General features: G+C 37.9%; 1 protein-coding gene and 1 non-coding gene across 7 annotated transcripts in view; one reads left to right on the plus strand and one right to left on the minus strand.

The window, feature by feature from the left end:
- Positions 1-19,925, minus strand: part of SNX25 (sorting nexin 25) — a 104,895-nt gene that overhangs the window by 22,445 nt on the left and 62,525 nt on the right. For 5 of the 6 annotated variants that reach the window (XR_004953344.1, XM_036228659.1, XM_016143965.2 and 2 more), the window contains 4 exons: positions 10,831-11,012; positions 5,640-5,771; positions 4,502-4,774; positions 2,123-2,287 (listed from right to left, as the gene is read on the minus strand). Coding sequence is in view for 5 of the 6 variants with exons in the window: in XM_036228659.1 (XP_036084552.1) it covers positions 2,123-2,287; positions 4,502-4,774; positions 5,640-5,771; positions 10,831-11,012 (752 nt within the window). In the remaining variant the exon portion in view is untranslated. Of the gene's footprint in view, positions 1-2,122; positions 2,288-4,501; positions 4,775-5,639; positions 5,772-9,236; positions 9,908-10,830; positions 11,013-19,925 lie in introns of those variants that run through there. The other variant, XM_036228660.1, reaches the window with a different exon arrangement.
- Positions 517-623, plus strand: LOC118609456. Its single transcript, XR_004953438.1, has one exon. It is a non-coding gene; the product is annotated as a U6 spliceosomal RNA (small nuclear RNA).

Below are 19,925 nucleotides of genomic sequence, written 5' to 3' on the forward strand. Positions count from 1 at the left end.
AAAAAAAAGGCAACCCAAAGAATGGAAGAAGATATTTGCAAATCACATAACTGATAGGGGATTAATATCCAGAATAAACAGAGAGCTCCTAAAATTCAACAACAAAAAAGCCAACAACTGATTCGAAAATTGGATAAAGGACTTGATTATGTATTTCTCAAAGAAAATACATCAATGGCCAAGAAGCACACGAAAAGATACTCAGTGTCACTTGTCATTAGGGAAATGCAAATCAAAACCACAATGAGATACCACACCTCACACTCATTAGGATGGCTACTATCAAAAATAAATAAAATGAATGAATGAATGAATGAATGAACAAATAAATAAATACAAACCCAGAAAATGACAAGTGTTGGTCAGAATACAGAGAAACTGGAATCCCTATGTACTGCAGCTAATAAAGCAAAATGATATGGAAAACAGTATGGAGATTTCTCAAAAAGTTAAAAACAGAATTCACATATGACCCACAATTCCAGTCTGCATACACACCTAAAAGAATTGAAAGCAATGCTCACTTCGGCAGCACACATACTAAAATTGGAATGATACAGAGAAGATTAGCATGGCCCCTGCACAAAGCTGATATGCAAATTTGTGAAATATTCCATATTTTTAAAAGAAAAAAAAAGAATTGAAAGCAGAATCTCAAAGAGATACTTGTATACCCACATTTGTGGCAGCATTATTCACGATATCCAAAAGGTGCAAACCAAGTGTACAGAGAGGGACGAATGGATAAACAAAATGTTATATACATATGCGATGGAATATTATTCAGCCTTAAAGAGGAAACAAATTCAGACACATAGTACAATATGGATGAACCTTGAAGACATTATGCTAGGTGAACTAAGCCAGTCACAAAATAAAGAATACTATATGATTCCATTTATATGAGGTATGTAGAATAGTTAAATTCTCAAGAGACAGAAAGTAGAATGATGGTGGCTGGGACATGGTGAGGGGAAAATGGGAAGTTGGTGTTCAATGGGAATGGAGTTTCAGTTTTGCGAGATACAGCCAATTCTGAAGATAGATGGTGATGATGGTTGTTTAACAATGTGCATGTACTTGACACTAAAAAGTATACTTAAAATAGTCAAAATGGTAAAATTTTGTTGTTTATTTTACAACTTTGAGAAACAAATACTTTATTTAAAAAAATGCCACCTCCTTGGATCTCTTTTATGAGAAAACCTATAGAGTTATGTAACCCTGTACTTCGAGGGTGGCATCTTTGCCCCTACACTCTTTTGAACACGCAGTTTACATTCGGAACCCTTTCCTTGCTCAGAAAACCTGCAGGAAGTGTCTCATTCCACATTTTATCCTCATTAAAGGCTGTGACTCTCTGCTTCATTTTCGTGGAAGTATGTTTTGGGTCCGTAATCAGTATGCCTGCTCTCTAAGAGCAGGTGGCAGACTCAATGTTTCACTGATTCTTCACAGTAACCAGCACAGCATCATTCATTTACTCATCGCTTATGTTTCTGAACACGCATTCAGAAACCGCCAGAGAAGATCCATCTGGCAGACCAAAGAGAGCTGGCCATACCTCCGTTATAGAAACCTCTTTGCTGGACTCCAAAGGGGCATGAATACAAAGCGAAAGGCCACACACTGCTTGGGCTGGAGAAATGCCAAAGAGCAAGATGCTGTTTGCATTTTTTAAACTTACAGATTTTGTTGGCTTTTAGCAAAATAGTTTATTTCCTGCATAATTCTGTGGGGTTCTCTAAATTGCACTTGCAGCATTAGTAAGAAAAAACAAAAGTTTTTAAAGATTGTCCTTGAGTAGTTAACTCACTCTCAGAAATGACCTTGGTACAAGGGAAAGCTCTGCCCCTCCCCAAAGGTACTGCAGGCAAGCCAGATAGGAGAACAGAGTTACATGCAGTTGATAACTGGGTAAGAGCCCCAAATCACGAATGATTAAAAACGAGCACTTTCCTAAGTCTTACTAGAAGCAAAAATAATAATAATAACAATAGAACTTACAGTAAAATTCTTTTTAAAGATATTGTGATGCTTCTCAACATAAACCTAAAACTACTATTTATCAAATTTTAAAAATTGACACTTTCAAAGACAACCTCGAAATAGAAAGAGTTACCTTCTTGTCAGGTTTTGGTGCATTTTGAATAGAATTTAGAGCTTGCCTTTTATATTCAAGTTTCTCATTTAGTTCACGTAGTTTGTTTACAGCAAAACTGGCTTGTTCATTAATCTGTCTGGTGCCTTCATCCACAGATTCTTCACCAGCCTCACCTCCTGGGTCCTGGGAGAAAAGTCACATAATCACCATTATCTTATAAAGGTGGACTATTCAGTAATTATTATTCATTGTATAGATGGTGCATAATATTAAATACACTGTCCAAAACACTAGGTCCCACTAAGGAAAGAATCTATCTTTGTCTAGAAGCAGACTGCTTTCTCTTAGTAAAATTAAAAATTGAAGTATTTGGAACCAAAGTAATTGGTATTCTGAATTGCAATGAAGGAAAAAAAAAAAAGAAATATTTAAAAGCTTAAAGAAAGGAGAAAATATTCCATACTATTATTTCCCAAAAGGTTCATCCAAGGGAATCTGCATGGAACAAGGGAAAGCACCTAAGCTATCTACCCAACTTAACCTGAACATTCTGTGCCCGATCTTTGAGAAAGACTGAGACTGAACTTCCTTTTGGTTTCCTATGAATATTATGGAAAAACTCATGAAAGTTTCTTTAAAATAAAATTTCCAAATTCCCACCAGTAAAAGTACTTTCACCATTCACTTTGTTTGGTCCATCTCTTGAAGGCGTATTTCATAAATCATTAAATAGATTATGTTCCTAGTAACATGGTTAGCATTTGAAAGTGACTTAAAATTCGCAAAGAACTATATAACTTGGAAAAACCTGGACAGATTACCAAAGGACATGTTAATTAGATTCACGAGCAGCAACGGCAGCAGGACATTCCAAAGAACTACTGAGAACTATTTTCCGGTTTGTTTGCTCCTTAACTTCTTTCGAGTTTTTTCTTCTAACTTTTATTAATTGTAACAAACAATAAATTATTTTTTTTCAAAAAATGTTATATATCATTTTATAATTATATTGTAATCACAGAAAATAAAATACTATAATTACAGAAAACCAAGCTGGTTTCCTTTTTGTATAATCTTTTTAAACCTTGTCCATAAGTACATACATTATGACATAATTCTACACCTGTATACACTCATGTGGGTGTTCTGTCCCTTTCATGTGACATATAATACTGCATATTTTGAGGGTATTACAGTCTTCAAAATCATAATTTTATGGCTGCTGAGTGCTTTATGAGTTGATCATTGACTGAGGTCATATTCCTATTGCTGCTCCTGCTACGGGTTTTGTTTATCGGCTCTCCTAATAGGAACTCCATTGTGCATAAACTTTTTTCTATACTTTAGCTATTTTCTTAGGATAAATTTCTATAACTGGTATTACGCAACAAAGAGTAGGACTTTTCAAAAGGGCAGGAATACATATTACCCTTCTCTGAATCCTGGTTAAAACTGAACATTTCTTCATGTTTGATTACTAGTATCTATCATGTCAAGTCCTTACTCAATTTATCTGTTGGGTATTGATGTTTTCATTAATTTGAATAACCTCTTTTTTTTATAGCATTTGCAATATTAACCATTTTAATTTTTGGTTAGAGAGATAACACAGTTAAAACAAACTGGCCTGTACACTGAAAATATAAAGAACCAAGTAACAAACTTAAAAAAAAAGTATGAGTAAATGAATTGAACAACAGTTCAGAGATGCCAGCTTCTAATACCATCAAGAGTAAACACTTGATCCCCAGGGCTTACGACACAGTGAATTGGGCAGAAAAAATTCAAATTATGATCGTTTTAAATAAGATGACTCTAAAACAACAGACCTAATCTTAAAACTCTTGTAAGTCATTAATACATGAGAGATGGCAACTGGGACTTCCTAAAATGACCTCATACACTATAAGAAAATTAGACTTAAGGTATTGGCTAAGCATGGTTTCTTTTAGAACAACTTAATTTTGTTTGATTTTCTTAAACTTCAAAATATTTCCTGTAACTCCTCCCACATTCTCTTCCTCGCCGCCTTTTCCCCCCATCTTATGTCTATTTTTAGGCTGGACTAGAGTTCTACTGATTTCTTTCCTGGCCTGAGCCACACATGTCCCACCGCACAGACCTTCTACCCTCATTTGCAGGAGTCAAACTCAGGGTGTGTCTCAGGCAGACGGGGCAAGAGAGGTCCCTGCCTGAACACTGCATGGTGGTAACCAGTTGGTCAGGACAAAAAAAAAGAAGTGCATATGGCCAGAAGCAACAAGGTAATTCAACTTAAAGTACTGTATAATAAAAGATGAAGGTGCACACCAAATTTGGCTTATATGACATGTGCCCACCTAATTATATTCAAAGCTTATCCACTGAAAAGGGAGCAGAAAGTTGAATGGGACTCACCGCTTCATCCTTGTTAGACATTAACCGTGAGACATGTTTTTCTTCCTCTTTTATCATCAATTTTTCATACAGGTCACTAACAATAAATGAAGGGTAATATCTGTCCTTCAGGATCTCATAAACATCTCCCTGGATTTTATAGAACACTTCAATACCTTTATTTCCTACAAGACATTGCTGGATTTCTTTGTAAAGTGATTTTTCCACAGATATTTCTTTGCTCTCCACAAAAAAATTCTGGTAAATTTCACCCACTAATTGTGGGATTTCATTCTGAAAAGACAGGAAGATAAAGAGAAAGGTAAGAAATATCACCTCTGAGAATTATATTCTCTTGAATTCTCTGCATTTTTAAAGCTGGAAGAAAGACACTAAGAATGTACACTGGTACATCGTTGTGGGGCTTTGGCTTTCGTGCACGCATTCAGGGCCAAGTACTAAGTGTCAGACCATGAAAAAGTAACTGGTTCCTTCAAATGAACACTTTCCGTTGAACGGTCAACGAAAGTTGGTACTCCGTTCTAGCAACACTCACGTAAAATGCGAATGAGTAATTCAATGTACACAGTACTCTTTGTGCTTATTTTAATAAGCCTCGCAAAATAAATGTATTATATATGCTATACATATTGTTATGTATATTTATAGACATATACATACATATATATTTCACATTCTTTAATTTAATTCTTAAATATATACTGAGAACTTGCCAATTGCAAAACATGTTTATTGTAGGGTTTTTCATAGTAAGAGGCATCTGCACTCCAAAATTTTTTTCTGTTTCTTAACTCAATCATATTTTAAATAAAATGTGAACAGTATTGTAAAAAAAAATAATGCCTTTTTATAATGTGTTAAGAAGGAACTACCTGAAACTAAATTCAGTATTTTGGTACATTTATAAATCTTTTTTTTCTTTGACTACACAATTCAGAAGCATCTTTTGCAAAAATAAAATCTAATTTTATTTATTATTATGGGCTAGAACTTAATGCCAATATGATATGTGGTTTAAAATATTCTTTTAATGTATTCTTATCTTATAGCTAGCTCATTGAGAAACACAGACACACTACCTAACATTCAAGTTTTTTTTCAGTCGTAGTTACTACTCCTTTGAGCCTAAATATATTACCTTGTTAGCATTCTTTAAATATTCCACAGACTCCCAAAAACTAATCAGAGCTCTCTTGTCCATTCTTTCCATGTACGTTCGAAAGTGTTCTCGGTAGAAAGTACTGGCCAAGATATCTTCAAATTGAAGAATCTATAAAGGAATTTAAGAGAATGTTTTAAAAATCAAATTTTAAATACCACTTTGCTTTAACTACCAATGGATTGATTTCTACATTCAGGGAGGGCAGGGGGGAATACCTCATTTTTCAAGTTCATGGTCTATGTAATATAGTATTTCTCTCACCCTCCTAAATTTTAAGTAGAAAAAATTTACTGAATATTCAAAATGCACATATTCAATAAATACTAATTTTCTATTAACCATTTATTCATTCATTTGGCATCAACTCTGAATCAGGGACATTTCTAGGAAATGAAACAGACAAAAATCCTGTCCTGTAGGACATACTGCTAAAAGCAATAGATGCCAATAATAGAAAAATTAAAGCAAAATGTATCAAAGACTACAAAGCTGCAGTCGAATAATGTGGCATTTCTGCTTTTTATCTTATTTTTATATAGCTAAGGAAATCTAAAAATGATTTTATGTCTTGACCTTTTGTTTAGAGTACCATATTCACTAAAAAATCTTTTTTAACTAAAATTTTAATTGATCCATAATATTCCATTGTATGAATATACTAGAATTACTCCCTTATTATTCTGTACGCTTACAGAAAATGTAAAACTACTATCTGAAGACACAGTGGGAACAATCTTGAAAACAGACTGCCATAATATGAGAAAGCAGATGACCTTGATAATAATTCATAACTCGATTAATTAGGAGAAATGCCTCAAATTAATTTAGAAGGAATTTAAGTCCCATATCCTTGGATCTTAATTAGATAAAAAATGATAACTAAGTATAACTCAAATGCAATGAAAATAAAACTTATATTTTAAGATTCTTACTACTCTGGGAGTTAGAAAATTTTCAGAAATGTTATCAGTAAAATCTTTATAAAACCAAGTGCATATGGTCAATGCATATTTAACTTTTCTGCCACCGACGGTGACCCCTCAACCTGTTCTGTGGGCAGAAAGAAGCAGACATTTTTTCTAACAACTTCTAGTAACTAATTAGAGGTGGCCATTCCTTGCTATGGACCATTAATGTTTAGTTTTCACAAATATTTCAGACCATTAGTATTTAATTAGTTTACTAACTTTGGGAGATTGTAGCATGTTTCCTTACTTTATGTGAACCATACTAGTGAAGCATTTTGAAGTACAAATCTTAATTGTACATGCTCCCAAGAGGTTGAAGCCGCTCATACCAACTGTGGCTAGAGAGCTACTGGTTCTTAATATAGGAAGGAGTTGAGCAGGAAGAACAGTCAACAAATTCTAAGGAAGTCTTCCCACTATTCACTCATATCAAATGAATTCCAAGTTAGATACACGTTCACATATTTGCAAAATTAAGTTCAAAACATCTAAAATATTAGCCATTGTTATTCTTTTATTGTGTCTTATGAATACCTTCTATTCAGTCTCCAAACTGCAAATATATACAAATAAATGATACCAAATACATCTCAAGTATAATTAAACATCCGATATGTCTCATATCTTGGCTGGTGGATTAACCAAGTGCTCTACTCCATCTGTTTTTTATTTTCTTGAAGCTGGCATTAGCATTTCACTGTGTAGCACCTATTATTTGGAAAGAGGCACACCTAGGTTTGAATCCTGGCTCTACTACTTCCTACTCCAGTGAGCTCTACATTACTCCATCACTCTGAGCCTCGGTTTCTTCATCTATAGAATGGGGATAGTACCACCTACTTTACAGGTTGCCGTGAGACTTATAACAGCTGTTGTGAATCACAACAAATAATAAAACTAACTGGGAAAAGCACGAACCAGGATTTTGGCTCTGAAAGACAAGAAAATGACAGTAGCCAAAAATCGGGGTAGTTAAGAGGTCACTTCCTAGATGAGTAAACATGGATGGAAGTATTAGATCAGTAGGTCTCAAGTGATGTCGAGAGATTACAAAGGGCACAAGGAAACTTTTAATGGGTGATAAATATGTTTTCTAACTTGATTGTGATGATGGTTTCATGAGTATACACATACATCAAAACTTACTTGTATTCACTCTAAATATATGCAGTATATTTTATGTCATACCTTAACAAAACTGTTGAAAAAAATAACTATTCCATCAAGCTTTGACAATGCAATTGCAGATAAATGGTGTACACAATGTTTATTCTAAGGACCTACCGCCAGAAGAACACACATTACAGTATTTTTTCTATTTATAGATTGCTGAATTTGATTTGCTAATATTTTCTTAAGGCGTTTTCTGTTTAGGGTCATGATGATATTGGTTAGTAGTATTTTTTTCCTGTGATGTTTTTCTCTGTTTTGGTATCAGTTACTCTGGTATCCTATGAAGAGTTGAAGAGTTCCCTTTTCCTCAATTTATTGAAAGAGTGTAGTTAAGATTGATATTATCTTAAGTGGTTAATAGAATTTACTAGTGAAATGACCTGAGCCTGAAGTTTTCTTTTGGAGAAGGTTTTAAATTATGAATTTATTTTCTTTAATACATCTAGAGCTAATCATATTTTCTATTTCTTTTTGAGTCAGTTTTAGCAATTTGTGTTTTCAAAGGAATTCATCTATTTCATTTAAATTGTAAAATTTATTGGCTTAAAGTTGGTCATAATATTCTTTTGTTATCCTTTTAATGCATTTATGACCTATAGTGATGTTCTCTCTCATTCCTAATATTAGTAATTTGTGTCTTCTCTCTTTTTCTTCTTGGTCAGCCTAACTATTAGAGAATATAAATATTATTGATATTTTCAAAGAACTACCTTTTGGTATCATTGTTTTTTGGTTGTCGTTGTTGTTCTCTATTTCACTGATTTCTACTGTTATATTATTTCCTTCCTTCTAGTTATTTTAGTTTTAGTTTATAGGTTCTTAAGTTGGATTTTAGACCTTTCTTTTTTCTTCTGGTTCTGACGCTAATATGGGTTACTTTAGATTTCCCATGCTTGGCGTTTACATGGCATGCACTTCCCCCCTGCTTTTACTTTCAACCTATTTGTGCCTTTGTATTTCATTTCTTATAGACAACATATAATTATATCTTGCTTTTTATTTATTCACTCAGATAATCTCTTTCTTTTAACTGGAGGATTCATCTAATTTTGAAGGCTACGTTCTAAAAGTTAGTGGTGATTCCTCTAGATCGGATATCATTAGGGCATAGCAAAACTGCTCTAGCTATTTGTGAAGTTATCAGATTGGCCCCAAACTAACCAAAGTCTTATCTTTAGAAAAGTAAACAACCATACACATTAGAATTCTATAGTATTATCTGAGGATTCCAGCCTAAAGACTAGAGCAAATGGTTTTACTCTGAGGATAAACTGTTGCAAGAGGAATGGGTTTCTCCTTTCCTAAACAACTGGAATTGAAGGGAGCTAGAATCAGATTAAGTCTATTTCCAGTAGGTACTTCCAGATAACCTGTGCTGAAATCACATTCAAATCTCCTAAAATGAGCTCCCTTTATCATTCTTGGGGTTTTCCTCCACTACAACATCTAAAACCACATCCTCTTTTGATTAGGTAGCAAGCCATCCGGTGCTTCTCTTAGGTATGTCTCTCTCATCTTTATGGGATCATTGACCCTCTTACTTTATAATTACATAGGACCCTTTGAGAGCAGGGACTCCATCTCATTCATTTTGTATCCTGGTACCTATAACTGAGAGACTTCAGACCCTCAATAAAGGTCTGTCGAGTGAACGAATGAGTGAGTGAATAAGTGAATAGAACACAAGTGAAAGACTTCATCTATGATAAATGTGGCTAGAAATTTATTTAAGAGGCCAGAGGCTGAGGAGAAGGAGGAAGAGAACAACATTCAATTTGCCAAATCCACTCTCTCTCCAATGTTAACCAAAAGGTGAAGGTTTTACTTTGGACCACAAAGCCAAAATCGCTGAAAGGTTTACTTGCTAATAGCAAAATAAACAGAGCTCCAGTGGTTAGTGGACCCCTCTAAAAAACAAGTGCTACTCAGGGCTGCATTTGTGCCACCTGTGTAAAATGCTGCAGAAGAGGTGATCAAAGATGGAGCATAAACTTTCCTGAAAAGGCTGTAATGGAGACTGGGCCATGAACAAGGTAAAAGTTCATCAGTGGAACAGGAAGGAAGGGGTAAGTCACAGATAAACATCTGAATGCAAACTAAGAGCTGAACAAGAAAAGTTAAAAACCAAAAAGATCAAGAGACTAAAAACAAGAATAAGTTGAGTAGAAGCTACAGCCAGAGTTAAATTATACTGATGTTGTTTCTTTGTGGCTAAGTGCCATCTTACAAAAGAGGTTGGAGTTTGCCTTGAGGTCCAGATCTCGTGTGGTACAGTCAAGCTCCTCAGAGAGTACTGTGGCTGTTTCCTTCACTCCTAGCATGCTCTCAGTCTTATAAGACAAACGTGGTCCTTGAAAATGAGAGCAGGCATCAGGTAGGGCTAGAGTATTTTCCTAAGCTCTATGATTTAAGGAGTCCATATCACACAGTTCAAACTTTTGTTGTACAAAAACAGTCACTAACATATTATGGCTTAGTGAGAAAGAACTCAGATTTGTGAATCAATTAGATCTGGGTTTTTATTTAGTTCTTCCTTTTTCTATCTACATGGCCTTAGGCAATTAACTTAAACTAACTCAGTTTCTTCACCTATAAAATGGGGATACCAAGTACGTATTTAATAACGATGTGGTAAGAGCTAAGTAAAATAATTTATAAGACACCTTTACTTCATAGATGGTTATTTCTATCCAAGTGGTAAGAAGTAATATGACTGGCCCTTGCAAATATAAATATGCTCCTCTAGGATTGTGGGAGGACAAAGGGGGGGGGGCTGGGAAAATATACACGGGCATGTGCACACACACACATACATATTCCCCATGCCGATCTATCACACCTATTACCTTTCACAGAAGTCAAGGACACCAAGCACTACAGCCCTTTCACTTATCAAAGCAAACGTGTGGGTCTATGTTCTGGACCATATGTCCTTAAAACCTAAAGCTTAAAAGACTGTAAATGTGATTTCATCGGTGTTCATAACAAACATGAAATGGTCAAAACAAGAAACCACAAAGTTCTACCTTTTGGTTTTGCGGCCCTTCCCCCTCTTCCAAGGCCCCGTCCTCTTGCTGGTCATAGGCAGGGCCTCCCAGGGTTCTGATTCTCTTCTCACACTGCTTCTTTGCCACAGTCAGTTGGTTAATGTACCTTTTCATATTCCTGGCCCTCAGGAGATCAGCTTTCATTGCAGCAGTTTCTTTACCTTGAATGGGATGAATGGACAGTACCTGGTCAGCGGACAAGGTACAAAAGACAGAACACGACAATCCTGAACCAGATTAGTACCTGATGTTGTACACTTGAACAATGGTGGGTACTAAACAATTTAGAAGAGAAGAGAAGAGAAGAGAAGAGAAGAGAAGAGAAGAGAAGAGAAGAGAAGAGAAGAGAAGAGAAGAGAATTCATGCTAAATACAAATAGAAATACCATGAATTTCTAAACATAATTTCTAAATATACCACTGACAAATCTTACCTAAGTGTAAAACACTTAAATAAAACCTTTATACACATATACTCACAAATTGATGTGCATGTATATGTGTGTATATATCTATGTATCCATATCTTTATATGCATGTGTATATATGCATAATCATTTGTAAGCATGCACTGAGTGCTCACTATGTATTAGGCACTGGATAGGCATTAGGGATTCAAGACCAATTGTTTGATCTCTGGAACTTAAAGTCTAGCAAGGAAGAAATCCAAAGACAGTATGAGCAATTACAAATATAATATGGGCTATAAAGAAAATGTGCAGGTACCACTAAACGATTCTAACCCAGGTTTTCCTAAGGAAATTCCATTCAAAAAAAATGAGTAGAGTGGAGTGTGGCAGATAGAAAGAATGGCAAATGTGAAAGGGAAAACCTTGAAGCAGGAAAGAGAACAGAGCTTTGGAGAAACTGACACAAAGCCGGACAGCAGATGTAAAAGGAGCTACAGTGATCCAAAATGAATCTGAAGTAGTCTGGGGCTTGAAGATGCAAAGTCTTTCAGTTTATAGAAAGAACTTTGGCCTCTAGCTCAAGAGTACTCAGAAGCTTTCAATGGGTTCATAAGCAGAAGTCTGCCATAAATGGATGTGTATATTTAAAGATTACACAGGAAGGAGGGCAAAAGAGAGTTGGAAGGTGAAAGACTGCAAATAGAGAAACCAGTTGGAGGGTCACTGCAGTAAATGAGGAGGGCGACCGTGGCCCACACAGTGGTCATGGCAATGGCAGACGTGAGAACTGACAGGAGTTAAGGATGATTTAGAAAGAGAACTAACAGGACCCAGTGACTGACTAGACAGGACAGAGGACTGGCTGCTAAGGAATGTAAAAAGAAAAGAAGTTTCAGCAAAGGCAGCTCCCGAACTTCTGCTGTGAAGGTGGAGCCAATTACTGAATCGGAACATTCAAGGAAAAGCACGTTTATGAAAGATCAGAACTTCAATTTTGAACAACGCAGCAGATGATATTTGCTAAAGATGGCCATAATAATAGCTCCCATCTCACATGCTCTTTTTACAGTGTCACTTTGACAATCTTCCTCACTTTCCTTGAAGTTGGATGGGTCTGTGATTATGCAGGAAGTGATGCTACCACTTCCAAGGCTAGATGGTAAAAGACCACTGACTTGGAGCCCTGAGCTGCCTCTTAAGTTATCCCCCAGGTATGAAGCCTCCACGCTGTGAGGAAGCCTACACAATCAGTCAGTGGAGAGATGGGCATGGAGAGGGCCTCCAGACGACAGCCCTGGCTCAGATCTCAGCCCACATCCAGCACCAACTTGGTACCACGTACATACGCCATCTGGAAAGTGAACCATCCAGCCCCAAATGAGCAGAGAAAAGCCATCCTCGATAAACCCTGCCCAAACTGCAGATTCTTGAGCAAAAGAAATGACTGTTGTTTAAGACATGATGATTCAGGGTGGTTTGTTGTACAGCAAACAATAACCAGAACAGGCAAGCTGAGTTTGAGGCCATTTGAACTTTCTAAGCAGAGACATAAGGTGCGAAGTTAAAAGTGTTTGGCTTTAAGATGGTAACTGAAGTCATAGGAGTAGGTGAAATAACCCAGGAAGAAAAAAAAAAAAGATCCCAGGACATAACCTAAATAAGTCCCATATTTAATGGTAAGAGGATAAGAAGAGATGCTGACCCGAGAGACTGAAGGAGAGACAGAAGATGAATGAAAGTGTGTGGTTTACTGAGAAGTTAGAGAAAGAGAATTTCAACAAAAAGGGAGAAATAGTCTCTTTTTTGTTTTCCTGCAACAGCCTCCTAACTGGTCATCATGCTTTTTATCTTTGGCCTCCCCTTCAGGCTTTATCTCAACACAGTAGCCAAGGCAAAACTATTAACATACATCAGATCATGCCATTCATCTGCTCAAGAACCTCCCACACACCCCACTCCACCCACAGCAAAGCCTCTTATAAGGGGCTATGAGGCCCTGCACACTCTGGCCTCAGCCCCTACTGTCCACACTATCCACATTGGTCTCCTTACTGGTTTTTTTTTTTCTTTTTTAAATTATAGCTTTGCGGATATATAATTCACAAACCATACAATTCACCTATTTAAAGTATACGATTGAACTGCTTTTAGTATATTTACAGAGTTGTGCAAACATCGCAATTACTTTTAGAACATTTTCAATGCCCCCAAAAGAAACCATGTACCATTAGCTGTCACCCCCCAATCCACTCCACTCAGCCCTAGGTGTTTTTCCAGGGCTGCCTCTGTGGGTTTGCCTGTTCTGGACATTTCATATGAGCAGAATCATACACTATGTGGTGTTTGGTGACCAGCTTCTTGAACACACTGGGCAGCTCCCTGCACAGGGTATAAAAGTCTGATGCTTTTATCTAGTGGTCTGTTCTCTCAGCCTGGCCCAGACATCACCCATATCATCTGTGTGGCTCAATTCCTCGCCTCCTTCAGGTCCCTGGTTTGGGTCTCAGGGAAACCTTCCCTGGCCACACTATTTTCAACTGCAACTCCCACTTTACAAAACTACTTTTCTCCCTCTCTGCTTTACTTTGCTATACAGCATATTGCTATACTGTAGACTTGACCTATTTGTCCTATGAAAGTTAGCATTTCGTTTGTTTCCACACTTCCGTATCCCCAGCACCTACAACAGAGTCTGGCAACCCAGAAGGACTCATTAAATAGTTGCTGAACAGGTGAATGAACTGTGTCAAATGTCATGCAGAGGTCAATAACAACACAGGTAATGTCGAGTGCTTACCACCTATCGGGTATTGTGTCCTTTCTAAACTTTGGTTGTGAATGAGGGAGAGGGGATTGAGTATCCTCGCCTCTTGCTCTTCAACTTACTCAAATATGGTTCCTATCCCTCCCTTCCACCAAAGCTGCTGCTGCCACAACCACTTGGGACTTTCATGTCAAACCAAGTAGAGTGTTTGCCCTAGCGTCTGGAATCACAGTTAGATTAGAATTCTGGTTCTGCCATGTGGTCTTACCAAGAATTTGTAAAATTTAATCAAAAAACATTTACAAACATTTACAATGGTTTGTTTCCTTAAGCTGACATTATATAATTTAAAGTAAAAGCAAAAACCTTGCACAAAATTAATTTTAAAAAACGGCTTAAGCATTGAGCATTACCTTATAGAGAATGGACTGCTTTGCATACACAATTGGAAGCAGAGGTTGGGGATGAGGGAAAGTTTTATTTTGTTTTTTTAATGGGAAAGAAATGAGCTGATTTTGATGCTGATGAGAAAGAACCAGTTAAGAGAGAAAGAGAGTGTTAGATGGGAAATGTAATCCATAAGACAGGTGAAGAGAGTGGCTTTGGGAAAAGGCCGTTTCCTCCACTGTAGTAACATGGATGAGTGTAGACAGACACAAATTTCGAGACAGGTGGCTACAGGCTGAAGCAGCCCTCACGTGGATTCCGTTTTCTTGACAAAGTGAGTGAGGTTACCTGCTTAGAGTAAGGTGGATAAAAAGGGTGAGTGGTCAGAGGCTTGCAGAAGTGGGGACAGTGTGAAATTCACTGTGGAATGCAGAAAAGCAAGCTCACTTTAAAAACACTGTGAGATTGTTAGCCAATGTTCAGGGCCTAGGAGATCACTAGATAAATATAAATATTCCTGGTCAGATCACACCTTCCAGAGGTGAGTCACAGGGTACTTGGCTTAGCTTGGAGCTACACTGAAAAAAGAAAAGCATCTTTGCTTTGTCTGCTTCTTGATGCCCCTCAAAGTGAAGTCTAAGCAATGTTTTACACATCTCCCAGGAGGCCTCCAATTTCCCAGGATGATCCTTACCTCTCTTCATGTCCCACTTAGTCAATTTGTACAAATGCTTAAAGCGGCACCACATTAACTGAAAACACTTAAGACGAGAACCACAAAACGTTTTGTCTTTCAGAAGCAGCATTTCCCAGCATTTATCACAGAGGGTCACAGGCAGACTTCAGGTCAATAGATGGCTTTGTTCAAGAGGGTGTGTCAGATACTATAAGCCATTTTTCCATAAGTCTGCTGAGGAGCTATTTTCTTTTGACTTCCATAGTGGTTTCTCAGCTTGTCCTATGCATGGCTGATAGAGAGGCCCTGCACAAAGAACTTGGTAACTCAACATTCACCTCAAGAGTCAGATTTAGTGTTTCAGAGCCTCCTCGGTGGGAAGATACAGGTAAATTTAGTCTGTCCCTAAATTAGTCTATTGCAACCATGTAGGCTTTGTGTATGTACCTAAAGAAATCCATGCTTGGAATAGCTAATTTTTCAGAAACTTTTCATTTTTAAACATATATCCTTGAAGTCTAAATTTTGTGCAGGACATTTAAATTACTCTAAAATTTGGGGACAAAAAAGTTGCTTTTTACAAAATAAACCTAGACCACAATGTTTATTTGGGGTTAAGACAGGCTAATAAAGAGACGTATATTGGAAGAAATTGACACATGTTTATCAACAACCAAATTCTTCTTCTCCTAAGAAAGCTTACGAGCTTTTCTAAAAGTACAAAAACTAGAAGCAAATTACAAAGAGAAGGAAGGAAAAAAGAATAAAACTTCTTTTAAAACCCAGCTGCAGGGCTGAGAATATTCTGGGGCTCTGCTTGAATGTCGCCTGCTCACGAGAACGCCTTCTGTTTGTTCAAGGGCGATACAACGCCATTGTCTGATCACAAAGCTTGTTGCTAACAAATGCAACAGCAGCTTGTTGCTTAGACAATGCTGTTTATTTTTGCCTCAGAAAACTAATGCCACATTCGGGGCTAAACGACTAACATGGAACTTATGCAGCCCATGTGTCTGTCGTGCAAAAATCCTTGTAAATCCAGCCCTGCAGATGAATACGCTTCTTTGTGACCTGAAACCCCATTCAGCCAAGAAACATTCGAGTCAAGAAAAGTATAGACAAGCGGGTGTGTGCCAACCGCTGTGGCCAAGCTCAAGCCAGCTTCATGTGGCTGCTTCTGTGTAGGGCCTTAGGTAGCACTGTGCATTGCTAACAAACGTTTATTCACACAACACTTAATCTAGCTTTAAAAAGAAAGCCAAGACAATAACCAGTGGCAGGTGAAACTGGATGGCAGTGGCTCTTTAAATTGGTGCCAAGATGAACACACAAGGGATATAACATTCTAAAGTATTTAATTATATTGTTTACTGTTTTTCCTCCTAGGTAGTCTAGATTCTACTGAGGTCAGAGCAAAAGGAAATGGATTCATCTGGTTTCGTTTGCTGAAAATGATGTTGGGATTAGACGTTAGGCGGACCTTTGGGCTACAAAGACATCATGTTAGACCTGTGAACAACATCACAGAACTGCCTGTTGCTGTAAACCTTCTTCCCATGACGTAGTTCTTCCTTAAGCAAGTGAAGCAGCTTGCAGTAAAAATACCAGGGGACAACTGTGTCGTAATATTTCTAACGAGGCAAAGGAGGGCGAATTAACGTACACTAATGACTCCAGAAATAGCACAAGTATAAATGGATTAAAATGCACCCCTATATTTTTCAGGTATTAAAAAAAATCAATATTTTTCTTTTCTGATAGTGCACTATCAAACTCCAAGGCACAGCCTAACAACAGCACCTCAGCAGGTTGATTGAGGAATTCAGTGGACAACGCAGCAGGGTTTCTCACCCTCAGCACTACGGACCTCTAGGACTGGAGAAACCTTTGCTGTGGAGAGCGGTCCTGCGCACTGTAGGATGTTTAACAGCATCCCTGGCCTCTACCACTAGATGCCAGTAGCATCCTTTCCCCCAGATGTGACAACCAAAAATGTCTCCAGATACTGTCAAATGTCCTCTGTCCACTGGGGGCAAAATTGTGCCCCTTTCCTGACCCATTGAGGAGTTACTAATTCAGAAGCATAACCTCTGCCGCTGGCGTGAAGGAGACAGGCTCCACACTTGTCCCCACCACCCGCGCCCCACCCCCCCCCGGCTTCCCAACATGTGGCTGTCCTCCCCAGGATGCACAAGTCTCACATCCCCGGCGATCGAGGTAAGAAATTAAGAAAGGTCCCCAAGAAAATGTCAGGCCTCCACTCCTCAACCTGCATCCACACCGACAGATTAACAAGCCTCTGAGTCTTTCTTAAACATGTAAATAGAAGTTTCACTAAACACTCCCTGAGAGGAGGGTTTGAGAAACAGGTATGTATTTACTTAGGGCCTAGTCAAGTCTCAGAATGAGAAACGGTACTTGACTTCCTGACGTGAAGCTGGCAGCGATTCTCGGTAGTTACTAATCATCACGAACTTCTTCAAAATTTTCTGAACATCATCTGAAAGGCTGCCCAGGAAATAAATAGATTTACCTTACTTTTCGACTTGAGGCCTGTATGTTCTTTTTTTTTTTTTTTTTTTTAAAGAACAAATAGGATTCTCTTAACAAATCAAACACCTGAAATTCCCTAGTCTAAAGTGGCAGTCCACTTTAGTACAAAGTATATTTGAGCAATGAGCAGAAACGACAGTTGATGGGGGAACCACTCAGGTCACACTGGAGGAGCCCGCAGAGGCTTCACGGGCTGGGCGCCGCCTGGTCAGGGGTGCCGGCAGCACGCCTCGTATTTCCTTCCTTTAAATACATCTAGCACTTGCTTTAATCTAAGGCCCTCCAACATATTTGCAACACATTTTTTAAAATAATGATAATGTCATATCAACTAAATCCACACATTAAATTACCAGGAGAGCCCTGCTCCCAAATTAGCACTATGAGTTGAATAGATATGCCACATACACTTAGAACACGGATCCGGCCCATGTAATTTGTAAGTTCTGAGCACGGCTCTCATAATATCTATCTGTGTGAATGAGTAGTGAGTGGGAAGAATCCAGGAGGAGTCAGAAGACCTGGGTTCAAGTCCCAGATCTGTGTGTGACTAACCAGTAGTTCTAGTCACACAGGATACAGTGCTTAACATCTCTGGACCTAAACTTTATTTGCGTAAAAATTCAGGTGTTAGACTATATGATGACTAAAGTTTTCTTTGGGGACAGAGGTTGGAGTAGAGTTGCCTATAAAATTACGAGTCCCTCAAGTCAGAGAATAGATTGGGGTGAAGCAGGACACTGGAGAAGGACTAGCAGGTGCCCGAGGTAGCGGTACTCACAGTAGAGGGCTGGGCAGGAAAAAATACTGGCAGGGGCCCCTTGGGCAATGGCAGGGAACCAGCCTCGGGTGTTTTGTAAGTTTAGGTCATCCATAAATTAGACATATGTGTATCAAATTACTGCAAAGCTAGAAAGTCAGGCCACATCAAAGCATCAGAAAAGACCCTGAGGCAATTCGCCCCCTTCTTTCAATCAGTGACACCTTTAAATCCCAAACCAGACAAAGAAGCTACATACTACCTTTATAAAAATAATTTCTAATGGAAATTATTATGGTTCTTATCAGTGAGTAAATGTATGTGTGTACATGTGTGTCTATACACATATTCAATATATTCCAAAGTTATTCAGTTCTTAGATATATTTAATTCCAAAACTGTTTACTTATAGTCTAAAGAAAAGAAGATGCATAATTTTACCAAAGCCTTCCAATCTATACTACGAGTATATCACTCCCAAGTGTGTACTACTTATAGACAGCAGTTTATAGCAGACTGAAATCCACAGAATGTCGTTTGCTGCTGTCAGCTGAATGAATATTACTGTGAATCGCCATAACAATTCTTGATGACACTTTAGGATTCAGAACAGCCAAAAAGAAAGCTCTAAAGGGAGATAAAATACTGTGGCTTATTTACATCAAATTTCAGAGAAAATTTAGCATACGTTCCATTACTACCAGAATTCCTACACTTGGCCAGTGTTTTAATTCATTCAAGTGACTATAAGCACAGACTGAGTAGCTATAAAAAACAGAAATTTATTTCTCATATTTCTGGAGGCTGAAATCCAAGATTAGGGTGCCAGCACAATCAGATTCTAGTGAAGGCCTGCTTCCGGGTGACAGCCGGTCACCTTCCTGCTATGTCCTCAACATGGTAAAAGAGGCTAGTGATCTCTCTGGAGACTCTTTTATTATCAGAGAACAAATCCTATCCACGAAGGCTCCACCCTCAGGACTCAAGTACTTCCCAAAGGCCTCACTTCCTAATGCCATTATGTTTGGATGTTAGGATTTCAACATATGAATTTTGGGAAGTCACAAACATTCAGACCAAATCGGTCAGTTATCTTAATAGACCATTTCTCAAGTACTCTGGCTGTTCAAATTGTAAATTAAAAAACTAGGGAGCTGGGCACTAAAATGCAAATATGAATACATCGATGACTCTTATCATCTACAGTAGTGGTTCCCAGAATGTGGTTCCTGGGTCAGAAGCACCAGCACTACTGGAGAACCTCTCAGGAACCCCACTCCAGATCCACAGAATTAGAAACTCTGGAGGGGGGTGGGGGCAATGATCCACATTTCAACAAACCCTCCAGGAGATTCTGATGCAAACTGTAGTTTGAGAACCACTGTTCTCCAGGATTATGTCTACACTTCTCTTTTTTATTTTTATTTTTATTTATTTATTTATTTTTTTAGGCAAGGCAACTGGCAACCCTTGGTGGACCTCAAGAATGGCATGGACCCTGTCAGTTTACAATCTCTTATTTTT

This window comes from Rousettus aegyptiacus, unplaced genomic scaffold, assembly GCF_014176215.1.
Source record: "Rousettus aegyptiacus isolate mRouAeg1 unplaced genomic scaffold, mRouAeg1.p scaffold_m13_p_11, whole genome shotgun sequence".
NCBI classification, from domain to species: Eukaryota; Metazoa; Chordata; class Mammalia; order Chiroptera; family Pteropodidae; genus Rousettus; species Rousettus aegyptiacus.